This window comes from Centruroides vittatus, unplaced genomic scaffold, assembly GCF_030686945.1.
Source record: "Centruroides vittatus isolate TY-2023 unplaced genomic scaffold, ASM3068694v2 contig_17, whole genome shotgun sequence".
Classification (NCBI taxonomy): Eukaryota; Metazoa; Arthropoda; class Arachnida; order Scorpiones; family Buthidae; genus Centruroides; species Centruroides vittatus.
In genome coordinates this window covers 37321-52201 of record NW_027121033.1, presented here as the reverse complement: position 1 = coordinate 52201, position 14881 = coordinate 37321, and the positions used below count along the sequence as shown (strand labels likewise).

At 31.6% G+C, this 14881-nt stretch overlaps 1 protein-coding gene across 1 annotated transcript in view; it reads left to right on the top strand.

The window, feature by feature from the left end:
- Positions 1-14535, top strand: part of LOC136969057 (low-density lipoprotein receptor class A domain-containing protein 3-like) — a 38822-nt gene extending 24287 nt beyond the window's left edge. The window contains exons 2-7 of the mRNA XM_067263139.1: positions 2305-2413; positions 6180-6285; positions 6409-6722; positions 6800-6937; positions 7469-7725; positions 7798-14535. Coding sequence (XP_067119240.1) covers positions 2353-2413; positions 6180-6285; positions 6409-6722; positions 6800-6937; positions 7469-7725; positions 7798-8220 — 1299 coding nt within the window. The 5' untranslated portion in view covers positions 2305-2352 and the 3' untranslated portion in view covers positions 8221-14535. The remainder of the gene's footprint in view (positions 1-2304; positions 2414-6179; positions 6286-6408; positions 6723-6799; positions 6938-7468; positions 7726-7797) is intronic.
- The last annotated feature ends 346 nt before the right edge of the window (positions 14536-14881 follow it).

Below are 14881 nucleotides of genomic sequence, written 5' to 3'. Positions count from 1 at the left end.
AGATTGTAGGTAACTGGGATGATACTGGGTGGAACTTTGTTGGGTGCCTGGGTTGGGTCTAGTTCTTGGCAACAGTGCCATCTGTGGATCAATTTACGTGTGATGGCAGGATAACCATGTTCTTTGGCTATACGTTCAATATGCCTCAGCTTGGCTCGGAGAGCTATCTGAGAAGATGAGTGTGTGTAGGCCCTCTTAATTAAGGCGTTAAAGTAATTAAATATCCCTCCTCAAGGAAATATCAGCACATCCTGCCTTCATAACGGTTTTAGACTTTAAGCCACTGTACTCGTCTATTAGACTCCCACCAGTATTTTGCGTCATCAGAGATGTACTTTTCAACATTGTTAATGATAGCACTATGCACCAACAGATAATAGAATTGGTGCATCTACTATGTTATAATTCCTTGTTCCAATTCAATGGTGTTATGCCCAAGGGAGAGGGGTCCTGATGGGGCTGCCCATCAGGACTCCTTAATTTCAAGAACAGAGTTAGATAGATGAAAGCCGAGACCAGATATGGAATGCTTAGAGGCAGGAGACTTCGATTAACTATATACAAACTCTCAATGTGAACCAGAAGTTATGTTATTTCAATTCAAAAATTTTCTCCTCAAAGAAGTTAGATAGATGATTGGCACAGCTCTATTGCTAACAGGAAAAGTATGATGTACAGGGGCAAGACACTACTAATTTGAGGTTGAGAGCATATGTTTTAAATTAAATAAATTAAAAATTGCAGTCTGGCATTGTGATGACGTTGCAATAAATAATTGCTTGTTCATTTGGAAAAAATTAGCAGCCATACAAATGAACCTCAAACAGTATCTTTATCTTTGTTGATTTAGTTACCCTACAACTACCTTCAATATATTAAATTCCTTATTTGTAGTTTATTTGAACAATAAACAAGCATTTAACATGGTTTTCTCTAATATTTTACTTAATACAGGTATCCCTTGTATGGCCCTTCTACAACAAGGTTTCACTCTAACACGATTCAAAAAATTAGGGAAATCTTCCACACAATACAGTTTCTGGTGTCACTCTTAACATGGTTGAGAAATCTTCCATACAAAATTTCACAATCTTTAAATGTAAACTTTATTATTCAATCTTTTTTTATTCAAGTGAGCATGTATGTTATCTCAGATTTGCCTATGGATTTTAGAATTATCAGTTTGTTTTGTGCCTTTCATCAGGATTAATGAAAACTGACATTACAATTTTTTTCTTCCTTGTCCTTGCTTTCCTATCAACCAGGTGTCCTCATCATTGCTTTCAGACTTTAGCAAGGCATTAGCCTGCTGTCAAAATAAATTCAGATTTAAATTGATCAGGATTACCAATATTTATTGTGGATGCATTAGAGCATTGTTCCTTATCCTTGACCATGCCAGTCGACATTGCTGATTGGTTCGTACGTAATGTGGCTAATTAGATGGCGTAATTTAACCTTATCTGCATTTGTTATCTTGTATTCACCTGTAATGGGTGTAACTACGACCCTTATGTAACCTAAATGTGCCATTTTGCATTAACCAATCAAGTAATTCATCAATAATTTTGTTATTAGTAGAAAAGTCTGATAGCAAACTAATAATGTTTTTAAAAATGATGAGATTCTGAGTATAAGCAATTAAAATCAAGTCAAAAATTCAGTTTAATACTTTTATGAAGAGTAATTTTTAAGTTTATCTACATTGGATATACTAGATAAACAACATTTCAGATATTTTATAGTCCAAAATACAGGATCTTCCAAAAAGAATTTGACCATTTTAAAATTACCATAATTATATTAATTATTATCTGAGACGTATGTCACGTACACAATTGATAGAGTAACTGTTAGAGTTTTGTCTCTTGTTTGCTTTCAAATGTCTCATCTACTGCCTTAACAAAAATTGCAACTCCATAACACAGAAGGCATTTTGCATTCTGCAATTTGCAAACACAGAATCACTTGTCATTGTGCAACATGCGTTAGCTGCAGGAGATGCAGAATTAGAGCTATCGCAAGAGGGTCGACAACAGGATACACTGCGGCAAGCATAGGAAGAATTTGAGTATCGGTTGGATGTGCCGTGAAACATGAGGTGCATGCACCGAGAAATTGTAACAGGCAAATGTGAAACTTAAATGGTTTTCCAATGTTTTGACATTCTCGGATGATAATTAACATAATTATGATTGTTTAAAATAATAGAATTCTTTTTGGAAAACCTGATATTATATATCTATTATATTTGTGTTTTTATTATGACCATATTGAAGTTTTTTGATGTTTTATCTATTGCAGGTTGCTCTGAAAGGTACAGATCATCAACGAAAGGGAACAGCAATCAAGATGGATAAATTTTTGCGTAATTGTATTATTGTTCTCTTATTGGCAAGATTAGTACTTTTATGTAAGTTACTTTTATTTTTAATAGAAGTTTTTATACTATGATTATACTAGTCTTCTTAATAGCTTGTGAGCACTAAGATTGGCTGTACTTTACTACTAGACTTATTATACCACAATGGTATGATATATATTATGATATATGATATATACGATATATGATAAATGATATATGATACTACAATGGTATGATATAGACTTATTATACCACAGTGGTATAATAAGTCTGCGGTAAAATAAAGCCAATCTTAGTGCTCACAAGCTAGAAATTTTTATATTCATTATATTCTAAGACAGAGTTGTGGAAACCTACTTGCGTTCCTTTTATGGGTCTTCAACATTTAATATTTTATGGGTTCTTCAACATGGGTTCAAATATGTTTTGTGGTTTGACTACCACAAAAGTAATTTATAAGTAAACTGATGAAGCATTAGCAAAAGCCCGAAAATATTTAGTAAGTGGAATGTGATACATATAACAAGGATATTTTTAATGAAGATTGAGCATAGAAATATTTAGAAGGAACAAGGCAGTGTATTTACAGAATAAGGCTTCTTCAACTGTGAGTCACGACCCAAAAGGAGTTGTTTAACTGACTATGAAGTTTGCAGAAAATTTGACAACAGTAAAATTTCACACTGTGTATTTGTTTTTAATAAATGGTAAAATAATTTGTATATCAAAGAATTGTTATAGAATAACCTGTTTTACAAGTTAGCAATTTAAATCAGTAAGCAATTTAAATTTTATTTCTATTTTATATACATATATAAAATAGGAATAAAATTTTTTTGGGTAAAAGAGGGGTGCAAATGGAAAATGTTTAAGAGGCTCTCTATAGAACAAATTAAAACAAAATCCAGAGGAAGAGGAGTATTAAACAAGAACAGGATTAAAATATACTTTGAGTGTATGGAAAATTAATTTTATTTAAACAGTTTGTACTTCTGATGACGATCCATAATCTTGAAAGTGCTAGGATTTGTGTGTTTTATAAAGGATACCACAACAAAAAATGGGTGTACTACAGATTACTCCCTATGGAATTTCAGGACTTTGATTATATATTTGAACTCAGGGGACCGAGACGAGTTCAACGGTACCCTATTTTTCGACCGGAGACGAAAAATAAAAAAGTTATCACACTTTTTCACTTACCACACTTTTTTAATGTTCTCATGAAGATGGCACCATAGTTGCTAGTACTGTCATCTTGCGATAAATCTGCAACCCATGACGTTGGACTACGGTAATCTCCATTAGGGTTAAACATGCGATACGAGAGCGGAGAGAGCGACTTGACTTCCGATCATCGCGCGATTGCCATTTTGGTTAATGTTACTTATGGCAACGAACATGGCGGCCCGACTGACCTCTTGTATGGGAGCCACCACATGCCGCCATGTGCTAAACTAGTGATTGATTCACGGTAGTTCTTGAACAAAGTAAAAAAGGGGGGAAACGTCTACTAAAGGCAATTTTAACGGCAAGCACGTGACTCCCGATCGTGATAGCGAGGCCGACTTAGCGGAGAGCGACGCGACTCCCTATCATCGCGCCATCGCCGGAAAAAAGTATGATAACTTTTTTTATTTTTCGTCTCCGGTCCAAAAGTAGGGTATCATTGAACTCGTCTCGGTCCCCTGAGTTCAGATATATACCCAAACACATGAAATTCCATAGGGAGTAATCTATAGTATACCCCAAAAAATAATTTGTTATGCGTAGAAAAATGTTTTATTTTGCTGTAAAAAAGAAATAGAATTTTAAATTTAGAGTCCGTGATAATTGGCTATAGGAAACAATATAAATTTGAACAAAATAAAGTTTAATAACTTTAATAAATACAGTGGCACCTCATACTTTAAATTTCATTTGTTTCCAGCAGACCGTTTGAAGTTCAAAACCATTTTTTTCCTATTAGAAATAATGGAAAGTGAGTTAATCCATTCCCAGACCCTAAACAATTCCATTACCAGGCTGTTAAGGTTAAATAATTATGAAGTTATTTGGCAGGGAATAGGTGGTTAGGTCTCCATCTCTTGTTAAAATTGATTTATATGGTTATATCTAAATTAATTAGTCCAAAAGCGATGACTGGATGGAGGAACAGGTAGCATAACTGGCAACAAGTCTGCATGCTAAGTGAGAGTTGCGGGTTTGAGTCCCACTCCAAGTCAATCTTTTATCAGAATGTGGTATATGAAGATCATCAAAAACATTGAAACTCTTAAGACAAAAATTTCTCATGTGATCAACATATTCAAGAATAAATTGCAGCACACTATGCACAGCATACATTGACGGTTTGAAGTGTGTTTGAGCATGAAGGTCACGTACCTGATGACATATTCAAAACATGTTTGAAGTCTTTCACACAAAAGTTTGTTTAAAAATATTCAAAAGTAGTGATTGTCTGTTTATAACTGCTCATAACTCATCTTCATTGGTAAATCCCAAATTTCTTCAAAACTTTAACTATTTTGATTTAATTATTGTGCGCCATTTGCTGAACAATTCAAATTTTTAAAAAATTCTTATGTTTAGAATATTCTTCCTGTTTTTCTTATATCTACGACTCATTGTTATGCTAGTCCCAAACCGTTGGCAGATTTTATTAATTACCAATTCCTCTTTCTTATCTAAATGTTCTTCGCTTGGACTGTATACAGGGTGTAAACTCATTTTTTTCAGGAGGGGAGTCAACTTATTTATTAATATATACATATTAATAAAAATGCCTTTAAAATTTTATGTATTTTTATATATAAAATAATAACAGATAAACGAAAAAATATACAATTTATATCAACGTCACAGCAGAATCTGATTTTGTATTTTCTCACGTAAGCATTATTTGTAGCATGTGTTTCACATTTCTGTTAGAAATGAGTGTCCAAAAGCTAACAACACTTCCGCTAAAGAAAAATATGAACTTGTTTCTGAATTTGAATGTAAGAAAACTTTGCAAGCCAAATTTGCAAAACAAAGAAAACCTTTCAAAAACAACATTGGTGGGAATTATCAAGAAAAAAAGAGGAAATTAAGAAACTTTTTCTTGGATTTTCATCGCTGCCATCTCGAAAACTCCAGAGAAAGTCGCTGTACAAAGATGTTGAAGATTCTCTTGTATGTTGGTTAAGCAGATTTGTTCATCAAATCTTCCTGTTTCGGGCCCGATACTGAAACAAAAGCGATGGAAATTGCTGGAGCATTTGGAGTAGAAACCAATTTTAGTGCCAGTGATGGATGGTCAGAGAGGTACAGTACATTGCACTACTGTATTTTCCTAATTGTAGTTTTGTGGTTTTTTTTTCAACTTCACTTTAGTCATTACATCGGATAACTCGACACATTTTCACTTCCCCTTGGGGTGTCGACTTACGATTGTATTTTTCTTCCCTTATTTCTTCTAAAGCTTTCACCTTATTCCTTAATGATCTCTCTACGAAGGATGTGATCATTCTGTGTTTATTTGAATTCCCAGAGTTTTGTTTGTGCACTCACATAGTAATTCTCTTTCCTCATCTCTTCTTCTAAGAGTAATATAAATTTAAGTACTATAATAAAAAGCTTAAATGAACACAATGCTTCAAATTATTCTATGTAAAATTCAAAGTCACTAGAGGTGAAATTTCCAATGTGTTATTTGTGATACCAGATTCTCCAGCAAAGCAGAATGAAGTTGGAGATTGGTCTTAATTTTCTATTGTATTTATATTAATCAATTAATGATGATAAATATAAACACATTTTTTTTTATCACTAGCCGATGATATAGGAATGACGATTGTTCCCTCCGGATATATTGTAAGAAGAGTGAATGATGAATTAAACTTAACTTGTAGAGTTAAAACCGAGGATAAAGTACATAAGTAAGTTTTTATTTAAATTCCTTTTTTCAGCCTTGTTTTTCTTGTAGTTATCAAATTTCTATTACATTATTACTTTTTCAAAACAGTTCAGAGAAATTTTAACCGTGTTAATGTTTATCTTAGATTTCTACCAGTATGGATGCTCCCTATTAAAGTCGGATCTGATAAGTCGAGGATTACTATTTATAAAACTTACAATGAGATATCGGTTAACATTCAAGACTTACAGGAAGAGGACAGCGGTGTGTATTCTTGCGAAGTTAACAGTACCGGTATAGTTCTCAACCACAACGTTAGAGTTTTTGTTAAAGCAGGCAAAGAAAAATGTTCAGAACAGTTCTTTCCCTGTGGTGGAGGAATATGCATTCCTCGTCGTTATGTGTGCGATGGATTTGCCGATTGTCCAAGCAAAGCAGATGAGTCTACTCACGAATGTGGTAAATGCAATGTCTTATTTGCAGTTACTGTTGATATTTCTGTAGTAATTATTACTATACTATTTTCTTTTAATTAGGGCAGGATCCCTGTGAAGGAAAGATATTATGTGACGATGGTCGTTGCATTCCAAAGCAAAAGTGTTGTGATCATACGCTTGATCCCGATTGTCCTGTAGTTTATACTATACCATGTTGTCACAAATATATAAATCAAGGTATTATATTTTTATGTATTTTCAATAAACTTACACTCATTGGGAAAGAAAGTTACATGCAAAGAATAATCCACTTACTGCAAAACAGAGCGTATTTACAGTTGTTGTCTCATTGCACACTGAGCAAGGCATGCCAAAGTGCCTTAAAATTGCTGTCATCATTGTGTTTGCACTAATAAAGTTTTATTCAATTTCAGTACCTCCTTCACAGTGTATAACTTTTCTGTAAATAAGTGTATGTAATGTGACAGCTGGAGATTATAAGCCTAGTAGTCATTTTTACACATAGAAGTGTTTATTTCTCTGCGTTAATATAATTAGTTTCTTATTACACCCACAATCCTTTTTTTCCTTCATCCCATTTTTATGCAGGTTGCTGCTTTTAATAAGCCTCTCCAGACTGTTACATACTTTATGTATTATTTATTCAGTTTCTCTAGTGTCTCTATTTGTCACATTCCTACATCTTGGGATTTTTTTTAAAATTATTCAATGTTTTCTCAGTTTAAAGGAAATATACTTATTTTCCAGATTATATCGGATCGCCGACGACTTCTGTGCAACAGAACCAGTATAGTGATATCAATTTTCTTCAAAGTACTATATACACAATAGTGAGTTGTGCAATTGCTTTTATTTTTATTACAACAATAATGGTTGTGGCCATATGTCGCATCCACATGCGTCGTTCCGTCATGTCTCTTTCTTCTCGGAGAAATCCTATAGGAAACAATAGAAGACTTCTCAGGTGGCCGTGGTATCTGGGACGACTACGTCGAAGAGGAAACGTATGTGTTTTTAATTGCAGTTGCATTTAATTTTTTTTGTTTATGTTGTTCTGAAAATCATTTTAATTCCAGGAAAATTCTGAAAATCCCTGGCAAACAAGATGTCAGATAGTGTACCCTAATTTAGAAAATGAAGAGACTTTGTTAGATACTCATCAGTATCGTACACAGATAGTTCCTTACTCATGCTCGCTTTCTACTCATGGCAGCTTTATCGTGACATATAGTAACTCGGATGGTGTACAGTTAGTGGAACACTTACCAAAACCTCCACCTTATACCGAATCATCAGATTCAACAGTGCATCTGTCTCCATTCTCGACGAATGGCATTCCTCCTCCACCTTATCGAAGTGTAGAAGATTTACCCACAATTAATGGATCACAATCAACTCTGAGTCCCCCAGAAATCAATTCCACGGAAAACGATCAGGTTATTGTTGTTCACATGACGTCATCTAATGTTCCATCTTTAAGGTTAGAAGAAACACTTTAATGCCAATAATGAAATGTTGCCTTAAATATTATTCAATCATAAATCAATACTATAGTTTTTATACAATAGTGTATAATTTTTGTAAAGGAGAGAACGTATCCGAACAGCTTCCATATTTTAATAGGAGAAAATATATATACCTTAATTATCAAAAATATTTAATATATCTGTAATGTGTCACATCTTAGATCTGATTTAGATTGTTGTGTTTAATATTTTTCTATATATATGTGTATAAATATTTATCAAACTCTCTTAATTATAAAATATGCAGCTTTGTGATATTCTTTTGAAGAGAAACCAAACCTGCATTTGTAATTTTAAGGCAGTTCCTCGCATTTGGTATTTGCCAATTGCTGAATAATTGCCAAATTGTCCATGCTACTTGTTATTGGCCAGATGTTTGCTCAGCATTTGGCAAATATCAAATGCAGGGGCACCACGTTTACAGAAAATATGTTTGCAGTATTGAAAATGTCAGTTGATTCACACATTCTGTCTGTGATTATTTAGTAACACTGAGATCTGTCTCTTTACACTTCAAACAATTAATAGGAATTTTTTAGTCTTTGTTCCTGTCAAACAGTAAAAATCACATTTTAAAATTCTAAAATTTAATTTGGGGAGTAAATAATTAATTTATTATAGTTATTAACTAACATTATTACATGCACATCCTTAAAATCACGCATACACAAATGTGCAGCAAGACTTGTTGATAAAATTTCAAAAACTAATTCACTAATTTATTCTTAGATAACTTATTAACAAAATATATTTTGATAATACAAGAATTTCAGTATTTTTGCATAGTTTGAAAGCTATTTTTTTTTACACAAATCTTTAAAGATCTGTCAAACTGACTCAAATATTTACTAATTAGACCCAATCATTTATATTTGTTGTTTATTTTATAAACTTGATCTTATTATTTATACTGTACCTGAACAGATTAATTTATCAATTTGTTTGTTCAATCTGAAGATAGTCTTGAAGAATGTATATATATATATATATATATATATTATATTTCACTGATTTTGTTATAAGTCAAACATTGTAACATTAAAATATTTTCATTAAACTTAGATTTAAATACTGGGAGTTACAATATAGTGCTGAAAATCTGGGCTAATTAGCACCAGATCTCATCTTGACTTAAATATATTTGTAAATTACCATTTTAAATATTGTAACCTCCAAATAAACTGTAATTCAATTTCAGATGTTTTAAGTTCAAGCTGTTACTTCACTAGGAATGTAATAATACTTACAAAGATTCAAAATATAATTTATAGTATAACTGTAAACAAATACACTAATTATAAGGCCGAAAGAACATAATGAAATTGCCACTGAAAAGGTTTATCTGGACTCCATTGTCAAAAAATTGATATTAAATCCATTTTTTATAGCAGAATCCAGATTTTTAAAATTCCAGGTTTTCAGCACTTTACTGTAATTCTATTTATTCACATAAGAATCTCTTGTATTATAGAATGCGTCCAAAACTAATTTCATCGCCTCTTGATCATTCATTGATCACTTTCTTTTTGTAAATTTTTGCACTTGCATTTAAAAAATCTTTGTGCCAAGCAAGCTCTCTTTATTTTTCGAAATGTTTGATACCTTTATCAAACTCCAGCGTGCCATCTCTCTTCCAAAAAAGTCATAGTTCAAATACTGTCTCGCTCACATTATTATGCAAAGAGAATATCTCTTGTCAAGTCTTAGTAGATAGATTTTGTATCACATGACTTTAGCATCGTTGCTTGGCAATTAAAACATTAATCGGCAAAAGTCCTCTATTTTATTTATGGCAATTTTGTGTTGTATATAGTGCAATTTAAAAGAGGTGTTCTGTCTTGTGCAGTTTCTTGTATTGATCAAATATGCAATATGCATCAAAATGTTAACTCATTGGCTTATTTTTTTCCTTATTTAAATTAATATATGGTTGGCTTTATCTTTATAATATATAAATTTGTAATATTGGATGATTTAAGAGCATGTTTATTGATTTTAATAGTTTAAAATCAGTTCAGAATGAAAATAAATTGCTAGATATGAAATAAGTAATGAGAAAGGCAAATTATAGATTAATTAACATTGTTAATTTAACAATATTTTGACATTTTTCCAATTAATACAGATTTAAATTGTATTTACAAAGAGGAAAAATGTTCTTTAGTTGTTGTTAATGATGTTTCTAATAAACTAGACACACAAACTAAGATTTAAATATGTTATCAATGCAGATTTAAGTTTAAGCCACTTATCTGCGAGTGAATAGTCATAAAATTAGCCTTGAAAATGCTCTTTATATGCAAGTTTTCTCTGCCTTTATTGAACTATTTATGTGGTTGTGAATATAAACTAATAATTTATTATTATTTTTAATTTTCAAATATACAATTCTTTACATACAGTAATGCCCTATGCACTTTAATCATTACGTAGCATTGACCTGTGTAATAAAATTGAAGTCATTGTTACTAGAAACTGGATTCGGATTTATTTTCTTAATAATTTTCCATTCCTCCTCTACACTTTTGACTCATTACAGGTAGGCACAAGCTATAATAAATGTAATTGGAGCTCATTATGTAGCCTTCGTGTGATGGTGCCTTTCTCACATTAACTAATCAATCAGTCATAGTGACTCATTAATAATTTACATAAAGTTTACAACAATAAAATCTCTAGAAGCAATAAAATTAGACGTAAAAATAAATAACCTGCAATTTTCTCATTTTACTTGCATGTAATTAAGCCAATGAGTTAATATCTAACCTAGAAATTTTTAAATTTTAGTGTATTTCAAATGTATATAAAACGACATATCATTTTGGATGAGAAATAATTGGGTTGTTCAAATAGGACTATTATTATTATAGTTATATTTGTAAAGTGTTGAAGTCTGTATTTCAAAATGATTGATTTAAAATCTGTTGTACTATTATCTATTGCAGTTTCTCTTTCAATGCAATAAATACAATTCTGTGATTGTAGATTAATGGGAACATATCGTAACAATTTGGATATTTCTTGAAAATTTCTTCGGATTTCATTTGCAATAGTTCGTATCACTTTGTTAGCTTGACTTTGAGAGCCACTTCTGTCACATATGCTTATCCTTAACTTTACAATACAATACTTTCACACAAAATTATTCTACTTTTGACAGCTAATTTAAAATCTTAATGAAGTACTTATTTGTTTAAAGGTCAGATTTTATTCATATGAATGACAGCTTCTGTTTTACCATCTCCAATTCTCTAGAAATCTTTTCATACTCTTCATTTTACTCGATACTTGGTGAAAAGTAAAATTTATACACGAAATATAGAGCTCTACAACCAAACAAATTACTAGCCTCTGAGGGAAACTTTAGCACTTTTTTGGCAATATGATCTTGTCTAAAGTCTACTGGAAAATTTTCCTCCCATTTGTTTAGTTACAGTTGGATTTACTTTGAGTACAACCCCTGGTCAAAAGTATGGAGTATGTCATACAATTTGGCTCAGTTTCAAAACACAGATGTTAAATAATTAATTCTTTTTAAGGCACTTTGATAGAAACTTTTTATTATGTTTACTCCAAACTCTGCTACCATTGTTATCTCTGTATTCCATGCAAAAACATGACTCAGTGGTGAAGATAACTTGTTTCCAATGCATCAAATCCCATTTCTGGTAAGCTTTTGCCCACTTCAGATGTAGTCTTTTTATGCTTCTCAGTCAGATATGATTTATGCTTTGCTTTTCTTGATATGTAGTCATGTTTGTTTAACCTTCTGTGAGTTGTTTTTTTCAGATACATCTGTACCAGCTTCTTTCCATTTAGCATTTATCTCTCTGGATGACTTAAATCTTCCTCCTCTAATGATTTTGATGTAATTTCTGTCTTCTCGTGCCATAGTTATGTAAGGGCATCCACATCTGTGTTGATTGGAGACAGTTCCTTGTGCTTTATATTTAGCTATAATTTTAGACCCTACACTTTGCAAAACATATACAATGTACACAATTATCTGATGTTTTTCACAATGTTTGTAATATGAAATTATTAACTGTTTTTTTGCATCACTCAATTTTGGTGTTTTTGGCATAGTTTTAGAATGCAAACATTAAATATTTTTTTCAAACTTGCCTTTGAAACGTTGTGATGCAGGAATTTATAACATTATTTCGTAATTATGACCAGGGGTTGTACTTTCTTCACAGGTGTACTGTAGAATTACTTAAATACAATCAATATGATTGAGGTTGCTGCAGCTAGTTTTTATTTTCCGCTTTATAATTTGTTTATTTTGAAGTTTAAGTTTGCTACTTGTTCATATTTGTTGCTTCTCTCACAGCATTCAAAATTGTTGTAATGAATTCTGCTCATTGTGATCACGAATAGTAGTTATCATTTGTAAAACGTCATCAAAATTATTAAATGTGTATCACTTTTATAATTATTCAGTGAAAACAGTTTATCACAATTAATACTTTAATTTTGTGCTAAATTTTGCTTGATTTTTGCTGTGTTATGAATGTTATACAGTGAGAAAGTAACTACTTTGTTAAATGTTCTTGTAAAAATGCTTTTTCAGTTAGCTTTCGAGAGTATCTGCTATTTGAAATATAAAAACAAAGACAGTATGGATGCTTAGACAGCTGAATGTCGGTAAACAGTATCACTTGAATACCATTAACAATATTTAAGTGATTACAATGAGCATAATTTTTTGAATTGTTTCATTAGAACTCAAATACAGGGTGGTCTAACAGTCAGTCAACCACAGTAAAAACTAAATTAACATCTTATTCAAATGCATTATTGCTTACAAAGTTTAACTTGTTAAATATGCAAATTACAAGACTAGCATATTCAATTTATGATATACAATTTATGATTCACATTCACAAGTGTGTGTGAAATATGCAAAAAAATGTGGTTAACTGATTTTTGAGCCATCCTTTATATCAATAACTGCTATATCCCTATAAAATAGATAATAAAATTGGTAACAGTGATTAAATAACTGGGCTTTTCTATTGCTCATCATTTATAAATTGCTTATGCACGACATACTATTGCAATAAAACTGCATTTGGAATTAAATAAGTAACACACTCAGGCCGTAAAATACATGTGAAAGCACATGTTACTCATTCAGTTTTAAACAGATTTTTATTTTTAATATCTCTTTGCATTTGCCTATAAATTTTAAACTTTAAAATGGTCAGCATCATTCACAGGTAGCTTTGTAGGAATTTATTACAATAATTACAACACAATTTTCCAGAAGTTAAAATCTTGACTTACATGTCACACTTGAATATAAACTAAATAATCAAATATTTTGGTAGCTCAAATACACTTGTGTTAGGTCAGTGCAGCAGAAAGGTGGCCAGTGATTCAGGTTGTCATTAATGCTGTTAATGTTGCTATGCATATAAATTAATTTTAATGTGTATGAATTCTATATAAACAATTTCTTCACGCTTAATCAAATTTCAGTCTTTGGTACATGATATAAATGACATTTTGCTCTATCTTTTGGTTTAGAATGTACAAATGTAATTTTACACTGGCACTCTGTTTTTTCTTGGTAATTTATTGTAAATTGTATATAGATTTACTACAGTGTAGCTCTATATTTTACAAATAGATTGTACCATTAACCGAATTCATTTATACCCTGCTAAAATAGTTAATAAAGCAGAAAGGAAAGAAAGGATTTACAAAAATTTATCGATCAGTTGATTTGAACGACTCGGTATCTTAGCTCTAACACATTCATTACTATTAGTAATTGTCGAAAATAGCAATAATGTCGTAGTCACACCCGGAATGTTAAGTCCGTTGTGAATAGTTTACGCTCTTTAAAGTTTGAAATTTTTATATGTATAGTAAAATATGACATCTAACAAATGACATGTTATTTTGGCATACTTCTACGTCTATTTTTGGAATCATTTTAAAGTAAACGCGTTTTTTCATCAGTAATTTAGAATGGAGATTAGTTGTAACGGCGTTAAGTACGGTCGGATTTTAGCCACTTCACGCCAGTCTTCCCTTGACTTTGGCTTAGATTAGATTAGATTTTTTTGTATTCGGCCGTGACGGGTATCTTGCCTGTTAATATTTGTTTGACCATTTTTTAGACACTTGCCGACTTCTTGTAGTATGTAAAATATCAAATGAGTCGTTAACTCGCAATAAGTGTTTTTGTTTGTTTGGTCATGTGAAAATAAATGCTTTTGGAAGTTATGAAAAGATAATTTCCAATTGTTCTGTTAAATAAAAAAATTTTATATAGAACATTTGTTTGTTTGTTTTATTGTGCTAAAAACAAACAGGGACATCCATTGAGTACCATTCGGGAAATTGCACAGCTATTTGCAACAAACTTCATTTCCATTAAGTACAATTACGGGACATTCTGTTCTAGTTCTGAGTGAAGTTTGCTGCAAAATTGTGCCGTTAACAAGACTTTCCCGAAAAAAGCATAACTAACTACCATGCTTTCTGTAATTGATTCGTGAAATGGTATAATTGTACTTGTGATAAACTTTATTCACCCAGATATGATTGCAGGACACAGAACAGTGTCTCATTCTATACCTTAGTGGGAACATGAAGAGAACAAAATAGTGTGTCTGTTATG